The 23,943-nt window shown below is 58.5% G+C and overlaps 3 protein-coding genes across 7 annotated transcripts; 1 reads left to right on the forward strand and 2 right to left on the reverse strand.

The window, feature by feature from the left end:
* Positions 1–1,558: 1,558 nt before the first annotated feature.
* Positions 1,559–15,294, reverse strand: WDR97 (WD repeat domain 97). The gene is given in 25 exon segments (XM_049853971.1): positions 1,559–6,552; positions 6,661–6,722; positions 6,821–7,384; positions 7,386–7,654; positions 7,735–7,897; positions 7,973–8,094; positions 8,194–8,391; positions 8,507–8,668; positions 8,773–8,991; positions 9,104–9,233; positions 10,116–10,195; positions 10,292–10,417; positions 10,497–10,745; positions 10,837–10,980; positions 11,206–11,266; positions 11,476–11,597; positions 11,681–11,813; positions 12,025–12,115; positions 12,193–12,429; positions 12,544–12,686; positions 12,767–13,466; positions 13,659–13,780; positions 13,932–14,560; positions 14,728–14,864; positions 15,057–15,294. Coding segments are annotated over 25 exon segments (5,184 nt in total). The 5' UTR covers positions 15,187–15,294; the 3' UTR covers positions 1,559–6,361.
* Positions 15,295–15,336: 42 nt separating this feature from the next.
* On the reverse strand, positions 15,337–18,485 carry MAF1 (MAF1 homolog, negative regulator of RNA polymerase III). Of its 4 annotated transcripts, XM_049853967.1 has the most exons (9): positions 18,135–18,485; positions 17,739–17,858; positions 17,259–17,386; positions 17,019–17,171; positions 16,782–16,947; positions 16,559–16,680; positions 16,358–16,477; positions 16,049–16,186; positions 15,337–15,858 (listed from the first exon to the last, which is right to left on the reverse strand). In XM_049853967.1, exons 2-9 carry the CDS (start codon positions 17,739–17,741, stop codon positions 15,837–15,839), a joined length of 852 nt encoding a protein of 283 aa, XP_049709924.1. In that variant the 5' UTR covers positions 17,742–17,858; positions 18,135–18,485; the 3' UTR covers positions 15,337–15,836. The 4 variants fall into 4 exon arrangements, with proteins under 4 accessions (XP_049709924.1, XP_049709926.1, XP_049709925.1 ...); XM_049853969.1 differs by lacking the exon at positions 17,739–17,858; XM_049853968.1 differs by having other exon boundaries at positions 17,019–17,147; positions 17,739–18,483.
* Positions 18,486–19,186: 701 nt separating this feature from the next.
* Positions 19,187–23,156, forward strand: SHARPIN (SHANK associated RH domain interactor). Of its 2 annotated transcripts, XM_049853965.1 has the most exons (9): positions 19,187–19,402; positions 19,852–20,026; positions 21,754–21,891; positions 21,965–22,106; positions 22,186–22,276; positions 22,351–22,504; positions 22,591–22,709; positions 22,806–22,934; positions 23,010–23,156. In XM_049853965.1, the coding sequence occupies exons 1-9, from the start codon at positions 19,199–19,201 to the stop codon at positions 23,064–23,066; spliced, it is 1,209 nt and encodes a 402-aa protein (XP_049709922.1). In that variant the 5' UTR covers positions 19,187–19,198; the 3' UTR covers positions 23,067–23,156. The 2 variants fall into 2 exon arrangements, with proteins under 2 accessions (XP_049709922.1, XP_049709923.1); XM_049853966.1 differs by lacking the exon at positions 21,754–21,891.
* The last annotated feature ends 787 nt before the right edge of the window (positions 23,157–23,943 follow it).

The raw sequence follows: 23,943 nt of genomic DNA on the forward strand, positions 1-23,943 counted from the left end.
TTGTGCATGTTTTCACCACGCACACACAAAAAGATACCAGTATCCAGAGGACCCCACACATCTGTCAGTTTGTTCTACCGTGATGGCTTGTGTGTGGCTGTGCTACTGGAAGCTATGCCGCTGGTATTTCAAATACCAGAGGGGTCACCCGTGGTGGACAGGTTTCAGCAGAGCTTCCAGACTGAGGCTGGGAAGAAGGACCTAGTGATCCACTTCTGAAAAATTGGTCAGTGATAACCTTATGAATAGCAGCAGAACACTGATACCACGCCAAGAGATGAGACTCTCAGGTTGGAAGGCACTCAAAATATGACTGGGGAAGAGCTTACTTCTCAAAAGATGAGGAAATTGAAGATTTTTACCAACTTCTGCGGTCTGAAATTGATTAAATGCCCAATCAAAAAAAAGATGCATGGTTAATTACTGGTGATTGGAACGCAAAAGTTGGAAGTAAAGAAGGAATAAAAAAAAAAAAAAAAGAAGGAATAGTAGTTGGAAACTACGGCCTTGGTGATAGAAACAATGCTAGAGTTCGCGTATAGAATTTTGCAAGACTAACAACTTCTTCATTGCAAATACCTTTTTTCAACAACATAAATGGCAACTATACATGTGGACCTCACCAGATGGAATACACAGGAATCGAATTGACTACTTCTGTGGAAAGAGATGATGGAAAAGCTGAGTATCATCAGTCAACAAAGCCAGGGGCTGACTGTAGAATGAACCATCAATTGCTCCTATGCAAGTTCAAGTTGAAGTGGAAGAAAATTAGAACAAGTTCACAAGAGCCAAAGTGCTACCTTGAGTATATTCCCCCTGAATTTATAGACCATCTCAAGAATAGATTTGACTCATTGAACACTAATGACCAAAGAACAGTTGAGTTGCGGAATGATATGAAGGACATCGTACATAAAGAAAGCAAGAGGTCATTAAAAAGACAAGAAAGAAAGAAAAGGCCAAAATCGATGTCAGAAGGGACTCTGGAACTTGCTCTTGAACATTGAGTAGCTAAAGCGAAAGAAAGAAATGAAGTAAAAGAACTGAACACCTTGAGAAAACAAAGTATTATAATGAAATGTGCAAAGACTTGGAGTTAGAAAACCAAAAGGAGAACACGCTCAGCATCTCTAAAGCTGGAAGAACGGAAAGTTCAAGCCTCAAGTTGCAGTATTGAAGGATTCTTTGGGGAAAATAGTAAACATCAAGGGAGGCAACAAAAGATGGAAAGAATACACAGTCACTATACCAAAAAGAACTGGTGGATGTTCAACCATTTCAGGAGGTAGCATATGATCAAGAACTGATGATACTGAAGGAAGAAGTCCAAGCTCCGCTGAAGGCATTAGCAAAAAACAAGACTCCAGGAATTGATGGAATACCAATTGAAATGTTTCAACGAACAAATATAGCACTGGAAGCGATCACTCGTCTATGCCAAGAAATTTGGAAGACAGATACCTGGCCAACTGACTGGAAGAGATGCATATTTGCCCGTTCCAAAGAAAGGTAATCCATTGGAATGTGGGAATTATCGAACAATATCACACACAAATAAATTTTATTTTTATTAAGCTTTAAGTGAAGGTTTACAGCTTTAGTTTTGCATACAAAATTACACACACATTTTTATTGTTAATGCGACTCTAGCTGCTATACCTATAATGTGACAGCACACTTCTCCTTTCCACCCCGGATTTCCTGTGTCCATTCAACCAGCTTCTATCCCTTTCTGCCCTCTCATCTCACCTCTGGACAGGAGCTGCCCATTTGGTCTCGCATATCTGATTGAACTAAGAAGCACACTCTTCACAAGTTTCATCTTATGTCTTACACTGCAGTCTAATCTTTGAAGAGTTGGCTTCGGGAATGGTTTTAGTTCTGGGTTAACAGAGTCCAGGGGTTCTTCTGGGGTTCCTTCAGTCTCAATCAGACCATTAAGTCTGGTTTTTCTTTTTTTTTTTTTTTTTTACTAGAATTTGAGTTCTGCACCCTACTTTTCTCCTGCTCCGTCAGGGACTTTCTCTTGTGTTCCCTGTCAGGGTGGTAGCCAGGCATCATCTAGTTCTGGTCTCAGGCTGATGGAATCTCTGGCTTATGTGGCACTTTTTGTCTCTTGGGCTAATATTTTCCTTGTGTATTTGGTGTTTTTCATTCTCCTTTGCTCCAGGTGGTTTGGGACCAATTGATGTGTCTTAGATGGCCACTCGCTAGCTTTTAAGACCCCAGACGCCACTCACCAAAGTAGTATGCAGAACAGTTTCTGAATAAACTTTGCTATGTCAATTGACTCAGATGTCCCCAGAAACCCTGGTCCCCAGACCCTCACCCCTGCTACTCTGTCCCTTGAAGTGTTTGGCTGTGTTGAGGAAACTTCTTAGCTTTGGCTTTAATCCAGTTTTGCTGACTTCTTTCCCTGTATTGTGTGTTGTGCTTCCCTTCACCTAAGCTAATTGTTGTCTACTATTTACTTACTGAATTCTCCTCTCCCTCCTTCCCCCTCCTTATAACCATCAAAGAATGTTTTCTTTTGTGTTTAAACCACACACAAGTAACATTTTGCTGAAGATCATTCAAAAGGGTTGCAGCAGTACATCAAAATTCAAGCCAGATTCAGAAGAGGATGTGGAACCAGGGATATCAATGCTGATGTCAGTGGATCTTCACTGAAAGATGTTTGCCTGTATTTTATTGACTATGCCAAGGCATTTGACTGTTGGATTATAACAAATTATGGATAACATTGAGAAGAATGGGAATTCCAGAATACTTAATTGTGCTCATGAGGAAGCTGTACATAGACCAAGAGGCAGTTGCTGGAACAGAACAAGGGGATACTGATTGGTTTAAAATCAGGAAAGGTGTGAGTCACTTTGTAGCCCTTCACCATACCTATTCAGTCTGTATGCTGAGCAAATAAGCAGAAGCTGGACTATATGAAGAAGAACGGGGCATCAGGATTGGAGGAAGACTCATTAAGAACCTGCGCTATGCAGATGACACAACCTTGCTTGCTGAAAGTGAAGAAGACTTGAAGCACTTAATAATGAAGATCAAAGACCACAGCCTTCAGTATGGATTACACCTCGACATAAAGAAAACAAAAATCCTCACAAGTGGACCATCGAGCAACATCATGATAAATGGTGAAGATTGAAGTTGTCAAGGATTTCATTTTACTTGGATCCACAATCAACAGCCATGGAAGCAGCAGTCAAGAAATCAAATGACATATTGCATTGGGCAAATCTGCTGCAAAAGATTTCTTTAAAGTGTTGAAAAGCAAAGATGTCACCCTGAAGACTAAGGTGCGCCTGACTGAAGCCATGGTGTCTTCAATCACCCATATGCATGCAAAAGCTGGACACTGAATAAGGAAGACTGAAGAAGAATAGATGCCTTTGAATTGTGGTGCTGGCAAAGAATATTGAATATATCGTGGACTTCCAAAAGAATGAACAAACCTGTCTTGGAAGAAGTACAACCAGAATGCTCCTTAGAAGCAAGGATGTTGAAACTATGTCTCACATACTTTGGACATGTTGTCAGGAGGGATCAGTCTCTGGAGGACGTCATGTCTGTAGAGTAGAGGATCAGTGAAAAAGGGGAAGACCCTCAACGAGATGGAATGACACAATGGAATCAAGCATAACAACAATCCTAAGGATGGCACAGGACTGGGCAGTGTTTTATTTTGTTGTATATAGGGTAGCTATGAGTTGGAACCAACTTGACGGCACCTAACAACAACAGCAACTAACAATAAAATTTAAGCTTCAGGGCCCTCACTTCCATGGGTCCCTTCCAAAGTCCGAGAGCAGCCCTAGCAAAATTTTCACATGACCCTGTGGTTTTGCAAAACTTGTAAAAGTAGGATGTAGCAAACATGGGTGCCAAGCACCCTAGCTAGGATGGGTATAATAAAAAAGGCAGACAATAAAAAGTGTTGGTGAGGATGGAGAGAAACTGGAACCCTCAAAAATTGCTGGTGGGAATGTAAAATGCTACAGCCACTGTGGAAAACAGTTTCCTCAAAAAGTTAAGCATAGAATTAACCATATGACCATGCAATTCCACTCCTAGGTACACACCCAAGAGAATTCAAAACAGGTGTTCAAACAAAAACCTGTACACAAACATTCAGGGCTGCGTATTCATAATACCTAAAAAGTAGAAACAACCCAAGCGTCCATCAACTGATAAATGGATAAACAACGTGGCACATGGATACAATGGAATATTATTTTCGTAGGTCGATTTTAACCCCATGAGCGCAGAGTAGAGCTGCTCCGTAGGGTTTTCAAATCTGTGATCTTTTGAAAGCACATTGCTAGGCCTGTCTTCCTAGGCACTTCTGGGTGGGTTCAAACTGCCAATCTTTTGGCTAGTAGTGAAGCGCTTAACTGTTTGTGCCTCCCAGGGACCCCAATGGAATATTATTCAGCCATAAAAATGAATGAAGTTCTAATACGTGCTACAACACAGACAAACCTCGAAAACATTATGGAAGGTGAAAGCAGCAGGACACAAAAGACCCCCTATTGTATAAATCCATTTACATGAAACGTTCAGAATAGGCAAATCCATAGACAGAAAGATCAATAGTTGCCTAGGCCTGGACGGTGAGGGGTGGGGAATGACTGTTAATGGGTACAGGGTTTCTTTTTGGGATGATGGAAATATTCTAAAATTAGATGGTGGTGATGGCTGCACAACTGTCGAACGTACCGAAAACCACTGAATTGCACGCCTCAGATGGGTGGATTTCATAGTACGTGAATTATATCTCAGGCTGCTAAAAAATACAGGACACCCCCAGTTAAACTTGAATTTCAGATAAACACTTCCTACTTTAGAGTGATACCACCAAAGTATGCATTCGGGATAATTCAGCTTTAAAAAACACGAAGCAAACTCCACACGTGGCATCATACGGCAGGTTCTTTTGCTCGACCGTGGGTTTAGGGTTCGTGCACATTGTGGAAATGGCCCTGCTTTGTCTGCTTCATCACCACAGCTGTATTGTGTGCTTTTGTCCCCATTTATCCATGGGTTCCTCGGATGACATACATGTGGGCCATTCCCAATTTCACGCTGTTTTGAACAGTGCTGCCACCAACATGTTTGTTTGTGTAGCCTGAGGCCTGAGCATGCCCCTCTCGAGTGGAATCCTTGGGCCACAGGGACTGTGTATGTCCAGCTCCCTAGGAAGTGCCCAGTTGTTCTCCCAAGGGGTTTCGCTGCCACCAGCAGAGCCTAGTGTTTCTGTCTCCACATCCTCACATTTTGTTAGATTTTTAATTCTTACTCCATCTGGTGAACATCGTGGGGATATATCATGGCTTTAGTTTGCTTTTTTCTGATTACAGTGACATTGAGAAACTTTCCATATATGTGTGTACATTAAAAAAAAAGCTGCCATTGAGTCAATTCTGATTCACGGTAGCTGCTTACGTAACATATATACATAGGCTATTTTGACTAATTCTTTTGTGAAATTTCCGTTCTAGTCTTTTGTACATTTTTCTGTTGGGTTGTCTGATTTTATTGTTGATTTGTAGTTCTTTGTATATTCTGGATATGAGCCATTTTCAGTTACATCTTCCTCCCACTCTGTGGCTTACTCTCTTTGTGATATACTGAGATGAACAGATTTCTTAAAGAAATAACTGTATATTAGCGTGTGTTAATAAATTGATATTTTCTCTTGTGAATTCTTTTTTGTGGCCTGTTTAATTTTCTTCCCTACTTTCTCATGTTTGTATTTTTAAAAGCACCTGTTGTTTTTAGAATTTGAAGAATGAGACACCAGTTGGAGCAGACCATCTTTTGGTTTTAGCATGTGTAATTCCTTTTTCTTAATGTCAGGTGGGCCTAGCATGTTCTGACTCCCTTCCAGGAAAGAAGGCCCTGGCTGGCCCTGGGGTGAGCCACTCACCCTGTGGAAAGAGCCTTTGTGCAGTTGGCGGGCTGGGGGCCTGGGGGGCAGATGTGGAAGACGAACTCTCAACCATCCAGGAGAAGCTTGCACGGAGAACCTTCTCCAGAGTCTGCCCTTCCCCCAAAATCTTGGCACCCAGTAACGGACAGATACAAGCTGGCTGAACACCAGGTAGGCCCTTGGGGGCTACACCCCACCAGGAACATTGTTCCACTACAGAAGCTGACCACACCCCAGGCTCCACTGCCCCAGCTCCAGCCTCCACATGTGACTGGCCCCCGCTGAGTTCAGGCCACAGCTGCAGACTGCCCTGCCTGCTCCAGACGCCCCTAAAGAGGAAGGTGACATCTAGTTTGCTGGCTGGCCTCTGTACTTTATTCCAGCCCTTTGGCCAGGTGCATGCTGTCTGCTCCGAGGTCAGCTGTAGCTGTCAGGGTCCGCATCTTCTGGCACAAAGTAGCGCCGCAGCGCGGGCTGCAGGAGCAGCGGGGGTAGCGGGCGGGCTGGCGTGGGCCAGTTCGGGGGGAAAGGCTCCAGCTCCACCCGTGGCAGCGGCAGCTTGATCATACGCAGAGGGCCGCCTACACAGGGCCACCGCGGCTTCCGGCCTGGGGGTGGGCGGGACAATGAGGCTGAACAGGGTGGGACCCACACCTAGTGGGTCCAGTGGGGCTGGGGTGATCCAGGGCCCTCTCTCTACCCCACTACCTACTCACCACTCAGGTTCACCCGAGCCATCTGGACCCTGGACTCCTGAAGCCGGAGTATGGGTTGGTACCTGGGTGAAGAGGAGGCCGGTTAGGGCGCACTGGCTCCCTGCACCCGTGCCGCCCCTCCCTGCGCCCGCCCGCCTGCACCCTCGCGCGCCCTCCGCACCGGCGATCCAGGGGCTGCGGCACCACGGTGCTGGGCACGGGCACGGGCACGGGCACGGGCACGGGCACGAGCGAGCTCGGGCGCTCAGGCTCCGCCTCCTCCAGCGGCGAGCTCTGGTGCCGCTCCAGCTGCCGCTCGCAGAAGAAGTTGAGCATATCGATGTACCCCAGGTCCAGCAGCTGCGAGCGCGACCAGTCGGTCTGCTCCAGCGGCAGCGGCAGTGGCAGGCCTTGCAGCGCCGCGGGCGCTGAGAAGCGCGTGCAGGCCTCCGGCACAACGCAGAAGGCCTGCAGCGAGTCCGAGAGTGTCCGCCGGGTCCGTCGGGTGCTCAGCTGCACCGGCTCCGCCTGCCACTCCTGAGCGGCTAAGTCCAGACCGGAAGACAAGATCATCAGCGAGGGCGTCTCGGAGACGCGCGAGGGAGCACAAGAGATATTTGAGTAGGTCCCGGAGACGCGCGAGGACGTCCGGAAGACGTGAGACGCCGGCCCTGAGACCTGCGAGGCCTGCGTCAGGGTCGCCTTGGGGAGCGTCAGCCCCGAAGGCTCAGAAGAGTTGGGCTGCTCCACAGACAACCTGGTTGCAGATGGCCGCAAGGTTTCCATCTGTGGGAGACGTAGCCAATAGCGGAAGGGCCCTCTGCTCCTTGAGCCCCTGCCAGAACCACGGCCCAAGTGAGAGGCCCTCCCCTAACAGGGCGACCCGCCTGGTGCTGTCCTGGCCCCAAGCCCGAGACTCCGCTGCAGATGGCGGGGGAGCATTAGGGAGATCCCGAGAGATGCATCGGGGAAGCAGGAGGGACAGGAGCCTGCAGGCCTGGCCTGGCTCTCCGACCTAGACTTCAGGAAAGCTTCAGGCAAGAAGGCAAGAGGCTTGAGGTGACTCACCCGCCCCTCCCTCACCGCCAGCCAGACCTGCAGGTTCTGGATCATGTCCTCCAGCTTCTGGCTGCAGCGATTGCGCAGCAAGGCCTTGGAGTCGCGTTCTGAGCCCTGGGCCCAGGTCACCATCTCCTTGAACAGGAAGCCCTGCGGATCCTGAAGGCCCAGTGCACTCAGTAGCTTCTTGAGCTCCGTCCTGGGGCGATGGGCATGCAGCTTAGCCCGAAGCCTGCGGCAGTGGGAAGGTGAGGCGGGTGGGGGTGATACTCACTGGCAGTTGGCTGGTGAGTAGAGGAAATAGGACAGAAGCTCCAGGACCACATCCCTGGACTCCAGGGAGCAGGCCAGGAGCAGCTGCAGCGCCAGCATCACGAACTGCTTCTGTGTTCCGTCCTGAGCGCAGGCGGAGTGGAGGGTGGGCCGTGTGGGAGGCAAGCGGTGGGGCGCGGGGGGCACGGTGGGGCGCAGGGGGTGCAGGGGGTGGGGACACACCTGGAGGCTAGGGGGCTGGTCCAGGTTGAGCAAGCGCACAAGGATGTCCTGAAGGCGGCTGCGGAGGTCGCAGCTCGTGTCAGGCAGCAACCTCAGCAACGCGTTCAGGATGTGCACGCCGTCCCCCCAGGAGGCATCCTCCAGCAGGTCCAGGAGCAGCGAGGCCAGGCCCTCCACCGTGCCCACCTCGGGGTATGCCTGCGGAACCCGTGTGCTGAAGCCCGGCCCCCAAACACGCACCAGGTGCGCTCCGTTTGCTGCTCTTCGCCCCTCCCCGACCTGTGCTTCGCAAACGTCCCAGACTCCGTCTCACCTCCAGGGTGAAGATGGGAAACAGCTTTTTGAACCAGTTCTGGCCGACGAAGTACCGCAGGAACCTGGGCAGGTGAGCGTAGTGCTCTTCCCAGGGTGAGCGGCGGGTCCGGGAGCGTGCGTAGACTTCCGCCGAGGTGTGGGCATAGCGGGAGCCCCGGCGCTTTAAGGTCAAGTACGCGGGGCTCTAGGTGAGGCGGCGGGCACTGCAGGTCCTGCCTGTCCTGGGGTGGAGCCCGGCCCTCCCGCGGCCGCACGGGAGCGTACCTGAACCTCCGGCTCCAGCATCGAGGGCTCGAGCGGCTCTTCTGAGCGAGGACTCCACGGGCCCAAGGCGGCGGAGAGCCAGTCCAGCTCCTCGACCTCCTCCTCTTCCTCCTCTTCGTCCCCGGCCTTCCCCCCTAGCCAGCCGAGGAGCTTTTGGTGCCACGTGGCAGTATACCTTCTGCCCCTCGACAGCCAGAAGTCGTCCTGGCTCTGTCCGGGCTGCGGAAGAAGACAGTGCGAGGTGGCGCTCGCAGGCTGCAGGGACAGGGCCTCGCCGCGAGCCCTGCCTGACCCCCTCCCGCGAGCCAGCCCCCCAAGCCCTGCCGCTTGCCTTGGGTCTGTTGAGGTCAGGGGAGAGTTGGGCGAGGGCTCCGAGGCCACCCATGTCTGTTGGCAGCCACAGGTGCTGCAGCACAACCGAGTTGGGCAGGAAGCCAGGGAAGATGAGGGGCCTGGGGACGGGTTGCCGCCGGAACTAGACGGGGCGGGGCAGAGCGGCAGCAGGGTGAGGCACCCGGGGGCCTGGATCACCCCACCCTCTGCAGAGCCTGGCTTTGCCCTCCAGGTCTCCGAGAGCTGACGGGCGTTCCTGCCCTCCCAACACACGGGCAGAGAAAACCTTTAGAGACTAGCAGGGAGGGCCGCAGTGAGGCGTCAGGGAGGGAGACCTGGGGAGCCGCTGGCCCCTGGGGAGCCCTAGCACCCCGTATGCCCTCCACGGGACTCTGGTCCCAGCTCTGGAGAGATGTCTAAAGCTCATGGGGGAAATAGGTGAGAAAGGGCATGGAGAGGGGGCAAGCGAGGACTTGGGCAAAAGGTGCAACTGCTGGAAGACCGATGACTCACCTGCGCAGGTGATGGGAAGGAGCCGAGGCCTGCCCAGGAACCCGGGGTGGGTCAGAGTAGGAAGGTGGTAGAAAGCAAGGGGCCAGCTCCCCTTGGCTTTGCTCCTCTGAAGGGCAGGGACTCTGGTCTCCCAGGGTCAACTACAGAGTCCACAGGTGGACCCACACCTGACACTTTCTAGGGAGGGGTGGTATGCAGGCACAGCCCGCTGTTGGAGCCTCTGGGAGGGCCCATCACCCAGCCCAGGCTCAGGCCTGGGAGGCAGCCTGCCCCCAGAGCAGCAGGGAGCCTGTGCCTGAAGGGCAGCTGCACCAGACCTGGCTGGCAGGGTGAAGGGGCTTGGACCATGGACCTCTAGGCTACAGGTGGGCGTGGCTTGCTGTCAGGTCAGATTTACACATAAAGATTCACAGCAAAGGGCAACTGGGGTGGGCAAGAAGGGTGTCCCGCCCCCCCCCGTAGGGTGCCTCTAGGGAGAACCAGGAGGGGCTCTCACCTGGTTTAGGGGCTCAACAGTGGCAGGAAAGAAGCCCTTGAGGTTAGAGAGAAGCTCCTTGGGGTGCCTCTTCAGCGGGATCTGGGGGTGGGATGGGGGCTCAGAGCTGAGCAAGGACCATAGCACTCCTGCAGCTCTGCCCCAGGCAGGGGCTACCTGCCTGCCTGGAATCCTCACCCTTTTCGGCTCATGGGAGGACGATGGCTCCAGGGACACTTGCTCCCCCTCCCGGAGGTGCTCTGCCTGCAGCTGCAGGTCCAGGCTGAGGCCCAGGTTGCAGCTGAGTGAGGACTGGGCCAGCAGCTAGGGGTGAGAGGAGGAGGCATGGGCAGGGTGGCGGTCACTAGGGCAGTGCAGAGGTACGGAGGGTGGGAGGCCTCACCTGCGATGCCCTGCTGTGCACCTTGCGGGAGGCAGGTGGGATGGGCAAGGCGACCCGGGGAGGGCGGGCCAATCGCTGGCGCAGGGTCCCCAGGTCCTTTGGGGGCTGGACTGCTGACACTGTCTGTCCTTCTGTGCAGACCCTAGCCCACTGGAGGCTGGGGGCAGCTGTGGGCAGAGTGCTGGCCTCTCTCTCCTTGGAGAGGGTCATGGAGCTCCACTGGTGGGATGCCCTTCCAGGCTGCACCCCCTAGGAGGGAGAGAGCAGGTGGGGGCACCAGAGACCTCAGTGCAGAGGGAGGGGCCAGGTCAGGGAGGGGCCTGGGGAGCCCCATACCCACCACCAGGCTAGGCCCGTAGATCAGACGCAGGTAGTTGTCAAAGGCTTCCTGGCGCTGCTGCAAGGACGATGGGGGCCGGACTGCAGGGACCACCAGCCCCAGCCTCAGCCTCTGAAGGTCCCGGGCAGCTAGGGCTTCGAAGTCCTGGATGGGGGCAGTGGTCAGCCACTTTTTCCTTGAACTTTACCCTGTCCTACCCAGACAACCACAGGGATTCTAGGCCTGAGAGGGTAAGAAGGTGTGGCCCAAGCCTGGACAAGGGGAAGTTGGTGTACTGTAGTGGTGAGGGGATGGGGTGGGGGTGGTGAGGGACAGGGAGGTGGTGGGAAGAATGGGGAGGGACTGGGGAGTGGTAGGGACCCATCTCACCTCTTTCAACACTGGCTGCAGAGATGTTGCCTTTTGCTGATGGATGAAAGACAAGGCTGAACTGCAGACAGAGATGTACACAAGTGGGGTGATGGGCAGCATTACCAGTGGGACAGGCAGGGGCTGGGACAGGGACCCTGGGATTGCAAGGCCCAGGATGGGACACAATAATCAGCAGTGGGGATGCCAGGGATGGAACAAGCTGCGGTGACCTCTGAGGCTCCAGAAACCCTGGGGCTTCCAGCATGTCTGGGTGGGCCTGCAGCAGACCTGAGACTGGCTACTCCATGCAGGTTGGCAAGCCTCTGCAGCTGGGCAGAGGTCAGCGACTCCTGGCTGGTCAGTGGCAGCGGAGGGTCATCCACCACTTCAGGGGCCTTCTGGCACAGCTTCTGAGCAAGAGAGAGAAGCCTGGAGCCCTGGCTTAGGGGCCTCTGTCCTCCCCGAGCAGCCTCACCCTGTTCTCACTGCACACCTTAACCAGGTAGGAAGTGGGGAGGTACAGCCTGTGGGGCACCAGGCAGAGGCGGGAGCCCAGTGCCAACACCAGGTCTCCACTGTTGCTGCAGAAGGTCAGGGCCTGGGGGGCGCCATTCAGCTGCAGGAGCCTGGAGGGTGCCCAGGGCCAGAGTCCAGCCCCTGCTCCACAGGTTGGAACCTGAGGCAGGAGCAGGGGCAAGGCCCTCTCCCCTCAGCCCAGCTACTGGCATCTGCTGGTGGCAGGAATACCAGAGGCCATAGGATGTCCTTTGCCCCGCCTCCCTCGGCACTAGCCCCTCCTCCCTCGGCACCAGCCCCGCCCCCTTGGGCCCAGCCCACCGCAGCAGGCGGTTCTCAGCTGTCCAGATGCGGACGGTGCAGTCCAGGCTGGAGGACGCGTAGAGCTTGAGCGTGGGACAGCAGCACAGGCCTGGGTCGGGGTGGTGTCAGGGTAAGAAATCGGAGCAGTACTGGGGCCTGGGCCTCAGCTTCGCCCTGTGCCCTCACCAGTGATGTGGTCCGTGGGGTCGTCCTGGGGTCGGTGGTCACAGCGCGGGTGGTCATCCAGGCCTAACTGCACAAGGCCATAGGTGGCGGTTGCAGGGGCCTCGAAGCCCACCGTGACGCGCTTGTCAAGCACGCAGAGCGCCACTGCTGGGTGGCAGCAGGAGATGGTGCGCAGCAGGCTCAGGCTCTCCTCGGCGTAGGGGAAGACGCGCCATATCTTCACAGTCAGGTCTCCGCCTGTGAGCGGCAGGAGCGGGGCTGGGCCTGGCAGGGGGAGGGGGGAGGGGGAGGGGAGGGGGGGAGGATTCCTCCCCTGGGCAGGTGGCCGGGCGGAGCTGGGGAGGAACTAACCCGAAGACACGATGCTATTCCAGGTGGACGCGATGGCGGTGACAGGGCCTGGGGTATGCGCCTCTGTATGGAAGACAGTCCTTGACGAGCACCACTCGAGCACCGACAGTGCGCCGTCCGTGTGCCCCACCACGGGTAGGTACCTGCGGGCGGCAGTAGAGCGCGTTGGTGCGGGCCCAGACCCCTGTCCTCCAGCCCGGCCCTTGCCAGCCCCGGCGCCCACCGGTTCTTGTCCTTCAGGGCCCAAGCCGTGTCGCTGCGGTGCAGCTCGCCCCCGTGCTCGCGCACGACTTCCCAGGAGTCGCGCGCGCCCCCAGGGTCAGTGAGGTGGCTATACAGGTGTAGGCAGCAGGGCCGCGGCGCGGGGGCCGGCGGCGGGCGCACGCGATGAAGGACTCGCATGGGGCACCGCGCCGCGTTGGCGCGCACCAGGTGCCCGGTTCGCGTCAGCAGCCACAGCGCCTCGCGTGGCAGACAGTAGGCCACCGCGGCGGCACAGTCTTCCGGCCCTAGCAGCAGCGCGCTCACTGTGCGCCCGGTGGTTGCCGACACCAGGCAGACCGAACCGTCGGCACACGCACACAGGAGGCGTATGGGCAGCGGCGGGTGAGGATGAGCGGGTAGAGCGGGTGCCACCTGCAGGTGGAGCACCGGGGCGGGCAGCTGCACCAGCGGCGAGTAGAGTTCGCGCACGCGCCACAGCTCCACGCTGCCCGGGCTCAGCGACAGCACTGGCCAGCCGGGGCTCGCAGGCGCTAGCAGGCTGGTCACACGCCCCAACGGCACGTCACGGCCCCAACTGCACAGCGCCACCTCGCCCACCTGCGCCACCGCCTGCAGGTCCCACGTGCGCAGGGTCCCGTCCTGTGAGGCCGACAGTACCAGGGCGGTGTTCGGAAGCACGGCCAGAGCCGTCACGGGACCTGTGGGAGAGCGCGCATCGCCCTGGCGCGTCAGGGTCTCTGGTGGAGGGATCAGCCCTGGTGGCGGCCAGCGCAGCGAAACGCAGCCAGAGGCGTTGGGAAGTCTGGGCAGCCAAGTACTAATTGAAGGCAGAGGGCTGCGCGGAGGTGGGGGGAGAGCTGCCTCCAGAGCCACCGTGGCGAGCAGCGCACCTGTGTGGCCCACGAACACTGTCCGGATCTGCCAGTCGGCCTCCCACACCTTCACCGTGCTATCCCGGGAAGCTGTCACCATGGCGTTCACCTCCTCGCAGTACGTCAAGTCCGAGATGGTGCTGCGGGTGACGGAGGCCAGGCGGACTCAGCGGGGCCGCTTCGGCTCGGCCCCACGCCTAGAGGGAGCGCCTGGGTCCTGCCTGCACCGGCTCGCCCCCACCGCCTGGCCATCGGCCCCCGCCTTGTGTCCCCGGCCCGGTGGCCTCTCACGTTTTGTGCAGGTCTCGGCGCACATCTACAAGAGTCCAGCTGTGCAGGTCGAAGGTGAGCACCGCAGAGCCATAGGCGGCGAAGCAGCGCGGGAGGTGGCAGGGCGGCGCGCCCCCTAGGGCCAGACGCGTGAGAGCGCCCGCGAAGCTCCGCGGAGGCTGCAGGAGAGGCCCGCGCGGCACCAGGAGGCGACCGCCCGAGCGGAACTTCCAGAGCTCCAGGCCGCCGCCCGCCTCGGCCACAACCAGAAGCCCGGAGTCGGGCACCGGCAGGCAGCAGGTGGGCTCAAGGCTCCCTGTCCTGCCCACCCCCAGCTTGCTCTGCCACAGCAGGCGGAGGTCGGGTCCTAGTATAGCCAGCCCCACGGGGCCCCAGCCCACAAAGCGGCCCACGTCACCCAGCGGGCCTGGCACAACCACCAGCCCTGTGATCTCGGCAGGGGCCGGCAGCTTCTCACGCACCCAGCCGTCCTCTCTGTGTAGGTGCAGGCTGCCCGCGCCGTCCAGCACCACCAGGCGTCTACCCAGCGGGTCCTGCGCTACGGAGCGCAGCCCCGCCGCCATGTCCAGGCGGCGCAGTGGCTCCAGCCCGTGTGTCAAGCGCTCCACGCGCAGCTCGGCTCTCTTCTCCTGCGGGACGGGGGTCAATGGGGGGAGCCAGCCCTTGAGGGGGTCAAGGAGGGGACAGGGCGCTCTCCTGCCTGGGGGAGCACAAGAGAAGCCAGCGGGGCAAGCAGGGTCATGCTGGGGATCCCTAGGGGAAAGACGGAGCCGGAGAGAAGACTTTGAGGTCGCACCTTTTCCACCATGTCGTGGAGACCTGTGCGCAGGAGTAGCCACAGCTGACGGGCACGGGCCCGTGGGGTCATGTTGAGCCACTGTGGGCTAGTGGTAAAATTCCGCAGGAACTGCGTTGTCTCTGGTAACAATGACTCTGTGTGTGGACAGCGGAAACGCCATCACTGCATGGCCTCGTGCCCCAACCCTGGAAGTCCTGGGCAGCCTGGAGAACAGCTCTAAGGGGCCCCCCAGGTCAGGAGACTGCCCAAGGGCCGGCACCTCCTCAGGGAAAGGAGGTGTGCCTGAGGTCAGCTTTGGGAGCAGGACCAGGCCAGGCGGCCCTCACCATTCCTTTCCTTGAGCAGTCCCGGGTCAGGAGCATCATTGACGTCTGTGTCATACAGGCCCACGTCCACAGTCAGGTTGTCGCCCTCCGCCGGAAAGGGGCTGCCTGTGTTGAACACTCTTGGCTCCATTTCGGAGGCTGAGGTTCTAGGCCACCCAACAGCTCCGGAGCACCTAGCGGTAGTGTCCGCACTGGCTGTTGCTACGATACCTGACGCCGCAGGCCCCGCCCCCGACGCAAGCCCCCCTCCCCCACCACCACCGTCCGTCCGGCTCCGCACTAAGTCACAGAAACTTTTATTGGAAACAAACGAGCTGCAGCAAAGTGACACTCAGTGCACGTGGCCTGACAGGCGAACTGGGGGATACAGGTGGACGCCAGGTCTGGCCAGCCCAAGCCCAGAGCTGATGACCTCTGGGGCCTGTTGCCGGGTCTGGGCAGTGGGCTTTTGGGACTGGAGTGTGAAGGCCCACATCTAGCTCCATACAAAATAGAAAAATAAACTCTGTGGTCCAGCTGTCCCTGCCTTGTGGCAGTTCGTTTGGGCAGGGCAGGTGCTTTTCCCAGCAGGCCCCACGCTGTTCCATCCATCCGCAGTGTGGGCAGCAGGAGCCTGTGGGGGTGAGTGGACATTCACAGGCTGGAGCCAAAGGACTAGTAGGCTGGCCTTGGCAGTGCCAGGGCTGTGACCAGCAGCTGAGGGAGGCACTCAGGCCCCTCAGGCAGAAGATCCAGGCGTCAGTTGAAGCTGGATGAAGTTGGGGCCTCTGTTCTTCCTAGTTACATACAGATCACCTGGACCCTGGGCAGCAGTGGGCACATAGAGAAGTTTGAGAAGCCACAACCTAGAGACCATGCAGAAGGTCCCCTCTCTACCCGCCCCCCCCTCCAGGCTCCAGGGACCCTGGCCACACCACCATCACACTTGTTTCCCCTCCCTGCCCTACCCACCCCAGGCTCCAGGGGCCCTGGTCACTGCCACCATCACACACCTGTCCTCCTCAATAGTGCTGGTCTCCTCAGCCCCACCCTCACTGCCTCTGCCTCTGCTTTCTTCCTCCTCATGTTCTTCCTCTCCCAGCTCCATGTCCAGCTCATTACCCGCCTCCGAGCGGGTATAGGTGGTGCCACTTGAGGAAGGTGGGAGGACTAGTCTTAGAACCACCTACCCCGGGCCTACCGTTGGCCTCTGAGGCCCAAGGAAGATGGCCCAGGACAGAGTAAGAAGCAGGGTGGGAACTGCTTTGGAAATGGTTTGGGGGCCTATGGGGAGTTGGGGAAGGGAAGTGGACACTGCCAACCTGATGGAGCGGCAACTGAAGAAAACGATCCGCTTCAGGCGCTTGTTGTAGAAGAAGTAGTTGAAGGACCAGAGACTTCCATCCTCTCCAAAGGGGTCTGAATCCAAGTCCGGGTTGTAGCTGGGGAGTGTGGGTGAGAAGCACCATGAGACCCCAGGTGCCCCACTGGCCAGAGGCACGCCTGGAGGGATATTAGCCCACCTGTAAATGTCACACTCTGCCAAGCAAATCTCCTCGTCCACTGCATTCCACAGCTGTGGCTTCAGGGCCTTGAAATCTTCCCGCACAGCCGAGAACAGGCTGCAGTTGACAGCATTCACCACCTAAAGTGGGTCACCGTCAGGCTGGCAGGGCCTGGGGGTGCCGGGGCAGGGGGTATAGTGGGAATGGCTGTGGGGTCATGGGTCCTATCCACCCCCCTCACCCAGCTGAGGCTGGGCTCCCGGCTGAACTCGTGGCTCCGGGCTGTGCTGAAATCATAGTCGGGCCGGAAGGACTCGTTGAGCGTCGCGATCAAGTAAAAGAGGGTCTTGCGGCTGCACTTGTCACTGAGGGGACCCTCATCCTCGCCACCCTGGCTCTTGCTCAGTCTGCACAGAAAGAAGCGTCACGGAGCTCTCCGCTGTCCCCCCAGCTGTGGGCAGACCAGGCCCCCGCTCACCTGCTGGGACTGAGCCCTGAGGTCTGGGGTGGGGACAGTGCCTCCAGCACGTGAGGCTGACCCTCCTGGCAGAACTGCTTGAACATGTGCTTGTCATCCCCCGCCATCTTGCAGGAGTAGCTCTCGATCCTACAGGGAGGAGTACGGGCGGGACTACGGAGCACATCACAGCCCAGGCTTGAATTAGGGCACCAGAACGGAGTGACCCCTGAGACGTCATTCCCAGAGCCCCCACCTCACCTGCCAATGATGTGGGCATCTCCTGTCTCCACAGTCAGCTGCGAGTTGATGGCCTCGAAGCTTGAGTTCTCCAACAGCTTCATGCTCCTTGAGAAGTGGGCTCTGTGCTCCAGAGGGGCTAGTGCTTCCTGAGGGTGCAGGAGACCAGGCCATGAATACCTGGCCGTGGGGCTCCACCTTCGCCCTTCTGCCCCAGTGAACAGAGACGGTGTAAGCAAGCTAGACCTGGCCCCTGCCCAGGTTTCACCAGCTCACACCTCCTCCCGTCTGTTCTCAAGCCCTTGCAGCTGGCCAGAGAGAGAACGGGATCCTGTTACCTGAGGCTGGTGGCAAGTAGGGCCCCAGCTCAGCCACACCCCCCCGCACCTCACACGAATTCTGGGCCAGGCTAGGAGGGAGAGCTGGGGGTCCTGCTCCCCCTGGGGCTGCTGGTTGAATCTCTCCAACTTCCCCTTATTCCCTCAGAAGAGCCCCACCTACCATGAGGGCTCCTTTGAGTCCGCGAAGGGACACGACTCCTGCTGTACCCGTCACCTGGGCTGGGCTCAGCCAGGATTTCAGGACACCTGGGGCTCCCTGCAGTCACCTGGGTGAGGCGCTCTTCCCCGGCGAGGGGTCGAGGAAACCCATAAGCTCCTCCGTTCTCCGCGAGTGCGTCTGGTTACTTCGGACGCCCCAGGGCGGAGGAGGCCCCACGGTCCCCAAAAGGCCTAAACGCGAGCCGCTAAGGGAAGCTCCGACCGAAACGGGGTGGGGGAACTACAAATCCCAGGAGGCAGTGCGGCCGGGCCGGGCGCATGCGCAACTGGCGCGAGGCCTGCTGGGCGCTGTAGTTCAGGCCCGGAGACAGCGGCCAGGTGCAGGATGGACACCTACCTGTGTGGGCCAGGCTAGGTCCGGCTGGGCCGGGTCGAGTCGGTTGGCGTCGGTGCCGGAGAGAGAGCGGTGCAGGCTCTGGGCAGCGCGGACTCCTCAGGACCGGAGGGCGGCGACGCGGCCTCCGCTCGGGCCGCACTGTATCCGGGGGAAGAAGCTCCGCGACGACGTCCCGTTACTCCCGGCCTTACCGGCCCATCCGGGCTGCCACCGCGACATAGCTTCACCCCCCTGCACAGCGCCGACTACTGCGACCGACCTGCCCGCCGACCGCCACAGATCGCCCCGGCGACCGAGCGAGCGAGCGAGCGAGCGAGCAAGCGACCTCCGCCTCTCTCGGCCGGACAACAACAAGCGTCCGCAAAGCCCGGCCCCACTCCTCTGAATGGCCCGCTCCAGCCGCCGGGACCCAGAGCTCGGATTGCCATTGGGAGAGCTACCCGCCGCTCACTCTCCTCTTCCACTCCTACTGGCTGGCGCTCCCGTCGGTCACTCTTCTGGGCCGTGCGAGCCCGCCTTTCTCCCTGGCACCCATTGGCCCGGCTTCGCCTGCTCCGCCCCTTGGAGGCGGACCGGCTCCGGAAGCCGCCGCCGCCGACAAAGCGCAGTGCGGGCGGAGCGCAAGGCGGCGGATGGGGCGGGCTGGCAAGGCTCCGCCTCTGAGCCCGAGGGGCGGAGCGTCCGGCCGGGAGCCGGCTTCCCCTTCAGGCGTCGGCTGGGCGGACATTGCCCACCTGGCTCCTAGAGGCAGGAACGACGTCTGCCTTCCCCTTCTGGCCGTGGTTCCGTCTGTGACACTTGGTCCCGCACACGGGCCTCAAGGCCCAGCTCTAACGTGACCGCCCTGGACACTCTGTCCTGGCGATGCTCCGGCCGAACACGGGCCTTGTCCGTCCTTGGGCGAGGCGGGCGGATCAGCTCGGCGGGTTCACGACCCTCGATCTCCGCCGCTCGGGCCCCGCCCGGAACCAGAGGCTCACGGCCACGGTTTCCGGCCGGCGGAGTTACTGCGCGGCCCGGCCGACGGAAGCGGGCTCGGAGGGCCGGGACCAGCCGGACCAGAGATGGCCCCGCCGGCGGGCGGTGCGGCGGCGGCGGCGGCGGCGGCGGCGGGCTCAGCGGCCGTACTCCTGGCCGTGCACGCCGCCGTGAGGCCGCTGGGCGCCGGGCCGGATGTCGAGGCGCAGCTGCGGCGGCTGCAGCTGAGCGCGGACCCCGAGCGGCCCGGGCGCTTCCGGCTGGAGCTGCTGAGCGCGGGGCCCGGGGCGGTGAGTGGGGCAGCGGGGCGGGCGCCGTCGCCCTGGGTCCAGGCTCCTCCGCTTGGCAGCTGCGTGCCCGCGAGCAGTCACTTTTCTGCTCCTGTTTTTTGTCTGTTACGTGGGTGCAGTGCTGCTGCCCACCTTTCCGCGAGTTTTGTGAGGATTTTATGAGATTGGTCTCCCGAGAGAAGTAGAGCCGTGTTCCAAAACCCAAACCCACTGCTGTGCAGTCGATCCCGACCCCTAGCGACCCCACAGGACCGAGTGGAACTGCCCCATAGGGCTTCCCAGGAGCGCCTGGTGGGTTCGAACTGCCGACCTTTTGGTTAGAGGCTCATCTCCTAACCGTTGTGCCACCAGGGCTCCAGAGCAGTGAAGGTGGCCTGTAAATGCCACGTTTGTTTTGGTTATCGCGGGGCTGGGGAGAGACACTGAGCCTGGTTTCTCCCCCTTTTCAGGTCAGCTTGGAGTGGCCCTTGGAGTCAGTCTCCTACACGGTCCGAGGCCCCAGCCTGCATGAGTTGCAGCCTCCACCAGGAGGGCCTGGGGCCCTCAGCCTGCACTTCCCCAACCCTCAGGAAGCTCAGCGGTGGGCAGCACTGGTCCGAGGTGCCACTGCAGACGAGCAGAATGGTCAGTATGTTGGAGTCAAAATGCATTTACTTTTCTAGAGGCTGTGTTTAAGCTGGGAGAGAGTCCTGGATGGGAGTGGGGGTCTGGGAAGGTACCCAGGAGGGAGGACACCGGAGGCTAGAGTACCAGAGAGGTGTGCAGGGCCTCAGACTTGCATGAAAAGGACAAGCTATCAGGAGCACTGTGAAGGGTTTGTGGGACAGTGACAATCTTAGGTTTGTGCTGCTTGAGACTGGTAGAGACTTCTGTTGTCCCGTGGGGTGGTGCAGGTAGGGCTGGAGAAAGGAGGGATGTTGCCAGAGATGTTAGATGGAATTGGTTGGATTTCAGGGCTTTAAATGGAAGAGTTAGTAGTCAAGGCAGTGAAGGCTGGAGGGACCAGGGGCAGCAGGACTCCCAGGTAGAGGCCCATCTGGGAGGGCTGGCAGTGGCCTGGCTCTGACACATCCAGGGGTGTAGGTGGAACTGTGCCAGAGTTGGGGTCCAGGAGAGGTCAAGATGGAAAAGGGTAGAGGTCAGCCAAGGTCACCAGGAGAGAGAAGCAAGAGAGGGGTCTGATACGCAGATAGTGGGGAGACTAATAGAGCCCATAAGGAGGTGGAGAAGATGAGAGCCAGACCGGAAGAAGCAGCAGAGACCCAGGCAGCTCAGAGTCTCAAGGTGGAGAGCTGGTCGTCTCACGTATTTGTTCATTCTCCTGACGTGTATTCGGTTCGTTCTCCGCACTAGGCTCTTGTCCAGTCCTGGAGAGTCAGCAACAAACAAAACCTCAACCTCCCGCTGTCAGGAAGTTTGCAATTTTTTTTTTTTTTTGAGGAGATGGAAGCATACAAAATAAGTACATAAAATTTCTGTTGGTGGTAGAGGGAATGAGAATGCTAAAACTGGACAGACTACAATTTAAAATAGGGTGGCAGGGAAACCTCACTGAGGAGACATTTGGGTGAAATTGGAAGGTTATGGCATGAACCACGTGGCCAAGGGAGCAGCAAGTACGAAGACCCTGAGGTGGCATTTGCGTGCGTTTGAGGCTCAGCCGAGGCTCAGTGTGTGCTGGTGCTTGGGGGCCCCTAACAGGGAGCACCTTCCATCTTGGTGGGGAGACAGCTCCGTAACTGAGGGCCTCAGGCCATCCAGGAACTGTTTGACCCCTCCCCATTGCAGTGGGGGGTAAGAAGAGGAGACAGCCTGCATGCCCAGCTCTGAAAAGCTGCTCAAAATAGGCAGTGGCCCACGAGGGCCTGGAATGGGAGCAGCCCGAATACGTCCTGTAATGACAGTGGAGCAGAAGAGGGGGACAGAGGTCCTGAGGCCGCCAAAGCATGGGGCTGCTGAAAGGCAGGCTCTTGTCTGGGCGCGTGCTTTGCTTTTGCTGTGAGGTGAGAGGGCCCCAGGAGGCCAGGAAAGGGGGCCTGGTCTCTGTGGAGGGTGCGGATGGGCGAGACTAGGCAGCAGAGGGGTCCAGCAGGACACTGGGACCCAAGCATGAGCTGCATGCTTTAGCACCAGGAGACGTCAGGCAGCAGCCTTAAAGGGGTTACAGGGCCAAGGCTGGAGGGGAGGCATGGCTGACAGGTGACTGAGGCGGGCACTGATATTGGTAGTGCAGAGGACAGAGGCAAAAGACCCGGAAGCCGGAAGTTCAAGAGCAGAGAGGCCAGGGTGAGGGGCAGCCTTGGTGGGGACTGATCACGAGGCCAGTAGCGCACCGCCATCTTCTCTCCTAGGCAGCAGTAGCCTACCCCAAGTCCTGGGCCCAGAGACCTGCCCTGTTTCCCCTCCCAGTCCCCCTGAAGCCCCCGCCCCTATAGCCCCCCGACCTGAGGTGGATCCTCCTTGGAGCTCTGGAAATTTGACAGAGAAAGGTAAGGACAGGGGCCGAGGGGGTGGGGGAGCAGCAGGTGCCCAGCTGTAATGGTGGTCTTTCTCTCCTCACAGAAGAGCTGGCTGGGCGCCTGGCCCGGGCCATCGCAGGTGGGGACGAGAAGGGCGCAGCTCAAGTGGCGGCCATCCTGGCCCAGTGTCAGGTGGCCCTCAACATCCAACTCCAGGAGACCTGCTTCCCTCCTGGCCCTATCAGGTAAGGCCTGGCCTGGGACTTCTCACCGCCCTCTCCCAGGTCTCTTTGGCCTGTCCCCCTGACCCATGTTCTGGCCCAGGCTGCAGGTCACGGTTGAAGACGCCGCATCCTCTGCCCACATTGCACTGCAGGTCCACCCCCACTGCACTGTCGCCGCCCTGCAGGAACAGGTGAGCACAGCCTCTGGGGAGGCCTGTGGGGGCAGAGCTGTGGGTGACCACGTCCCGGCTGACCTCTGCTCCAGGTGTTCTCCGAGTTTGGCTTCCCGCCCGCTGTGCAGCGCTGGGTTGTCGGGCGGTGCCTGTGCATGCCCGAGCGCACCCTCGCCTCGTACGGGGTGCGGCGTGATGGGGATCCTGCTTTCCTCTACCTGCTTTCAGCCCCACGAGAAGCCCCAGGTCAGTCCTTGGTTGGGGTGCATGGGTGGGGGGAGGTGGGATGCTGCAGTCTGAGCTGGCCCTGAACCCTATCCACTCTGCCACAGGATGTGGCCCTCAGCGACCCCAGAAGACGGATGGCGAGCTAGGCCGCCTGTTCCCCCAGTCACTGGGGCTGCCTCGAGCCCCCCAGCCTGCCAGCTCCAGCCTCCCCAGCCCCCTGCAGGTGGGCCAAGGACCAGACAGGAGGTGGGGGGAGGCAGGACAGGGGCTGCTGTGGGCCCTAGAAGGAAAGGGTCAGCAACTGCGGTGTTCCCCCTAGCCCGGCTGGTCCTGCCCTTCTTGCACCTTCATCAACGCCCCAAGCCGACCTGGTTGTGAGATGTGTAGCACCCAGAGGCCTTCCACTTGGGACCCCATCTCTACAGCCTCCACTCAGCAGCCACCAAAGGTACCAGAGGCAGAGGCAGGGGAGGGAACGGGCAGTACAACAGAAGCAGTTGGCATGACCCTTGCCTCCCTGCAGGTCACCAGGAGAGAGGATGGCCCTTCCCTCCCAGGTCTTTCAGGGGACCTCTGCTGATGGGCCATGTGGCCAGACCAGGCTGGAGGAGCTACAAGCAGAGACATTAAAGACACTCTGAGCCAGCGAGTAGTCTTCAGTGTTTTGTGGGGAGGGCTGCAGGCAGAACTGGGTGGAGGGCACTGCTGAGGCTCAAGGCTGCAGGGCAGAAGGTGGGGCCTGGGCTGGGGTCTCAACAGCTGAGCAGCCTCCCAGCAGGCCCAGGTGGCTACTGGAGTGGGCTTAGACCAAGTTCTACTGCTTCCCAGACTGTGCAGGGTCCCCTCTGGCTGCTGACCAGGAGCTGGGGGTGGTGCTCTACACACTTGGCTGAGACCTTCTTCCACAGCTGGCCTCGCTCCATGCTGTTTGCTGGGGGGCGGGGGTGCGGGCAGGCGGGGGGCAGGGGGCGGGGGGGCCTCAAGCACCAGGGCCATCCATCCTTCTTCACCACCTCCTCTGCCCTCAGCTCCTGCAGCCTGTCTACCACCTGTTCCCCCAGCTCTTGCCCTCCCTAGACTGGCCACAACTTTCCTGTACCTTACCCAGGATCATGTTTACCAGTGACAGAGGCAGGTGTTTGAATTTCCTCTTAGACAAGAAAAGCTCAGAGACCAGACATTTTCTCCTCCACATACTGCTGTGATCCCAACCCACGCTAGGCTAGTGGGCCTGGACCTGCCACCAGGGGCCCTGTGGACTGCTGTAAGGCGCCACCCCATGACAAACACACTCCTTCCTCCAGCATGACCACCAAGAGGCCACAGGGACAACCCAGGCACCCTCCCCTGCCTGCCCATCCCTGTCTCCCTCATGGCAGAGAGCTGCCTCCTGCCTCTCCATACAGCCATCTCTGAACAGTCAGTTCTCTGTTCCCTGTTCCACACTCGCTTGGTCC

This window comes from Elephas maximus, chromosome 15 (genome assembly GCF_024166365.1).
Source record: "Elephas maximus indicus isolate mEleMax1 chromosome 15, mEleMax1 primary haplotype, whole genome shotgun sequence".
Taxonomy (NCBI): Eukaryota; Metazoa; Chordata; class Mammalia; order Proboscidea; family Elephantidae; genus Elephas; species Elephas maximus.

What these genes read in the sequence shown, in the direction of transcription:
- SHARPIN (XM_049853965.1), top strand. Translation starts at nt 19,199, where the DNA reads ATGGCCCCGCCGGCGGGCGGTGCGGCGGCGGCGGCGGCGGCGGCGGCG. An exon ending in TGGAAATTTGACAGAGAAAG is followed by an intron (nt 21,892 to 21,964) that starts GTAAGGACAGGG and finishes CTCTCCTCACAG; the next exon opens with AAGAGCTGGCTGGGCGCCTG. An exon ending in AGCCCCACGAGAAGCCCCAG is followed by an intron (nt 22,505 to 22,590) that starts GTCAGTCCTTGG and finishes ACTCTGCCACAG; the next exon opens with GATGTGGCCCTCAGCGACCC.
- MAF1 (XM_049853967.1), bottom strand. An exon ending in TCAGGGCTCAGTCCCAGCAG is followed by an intron (nt 16,948 to 17,018) that starts GTGAGCGGGGGC and finishes CTTTCTGTGCAG; the next exon opens with ACTGAGCAAGAGCCAGGGTG. An exon ending in AGCACTATTGAGGAGGACAG is followed by an intron (nt 15,859 to 16,048) that starts GTGTGTGATGGT and finishes ACTGCTGCCCAG; the next exon opens with GGTCCAGGTGATCTGTATGT.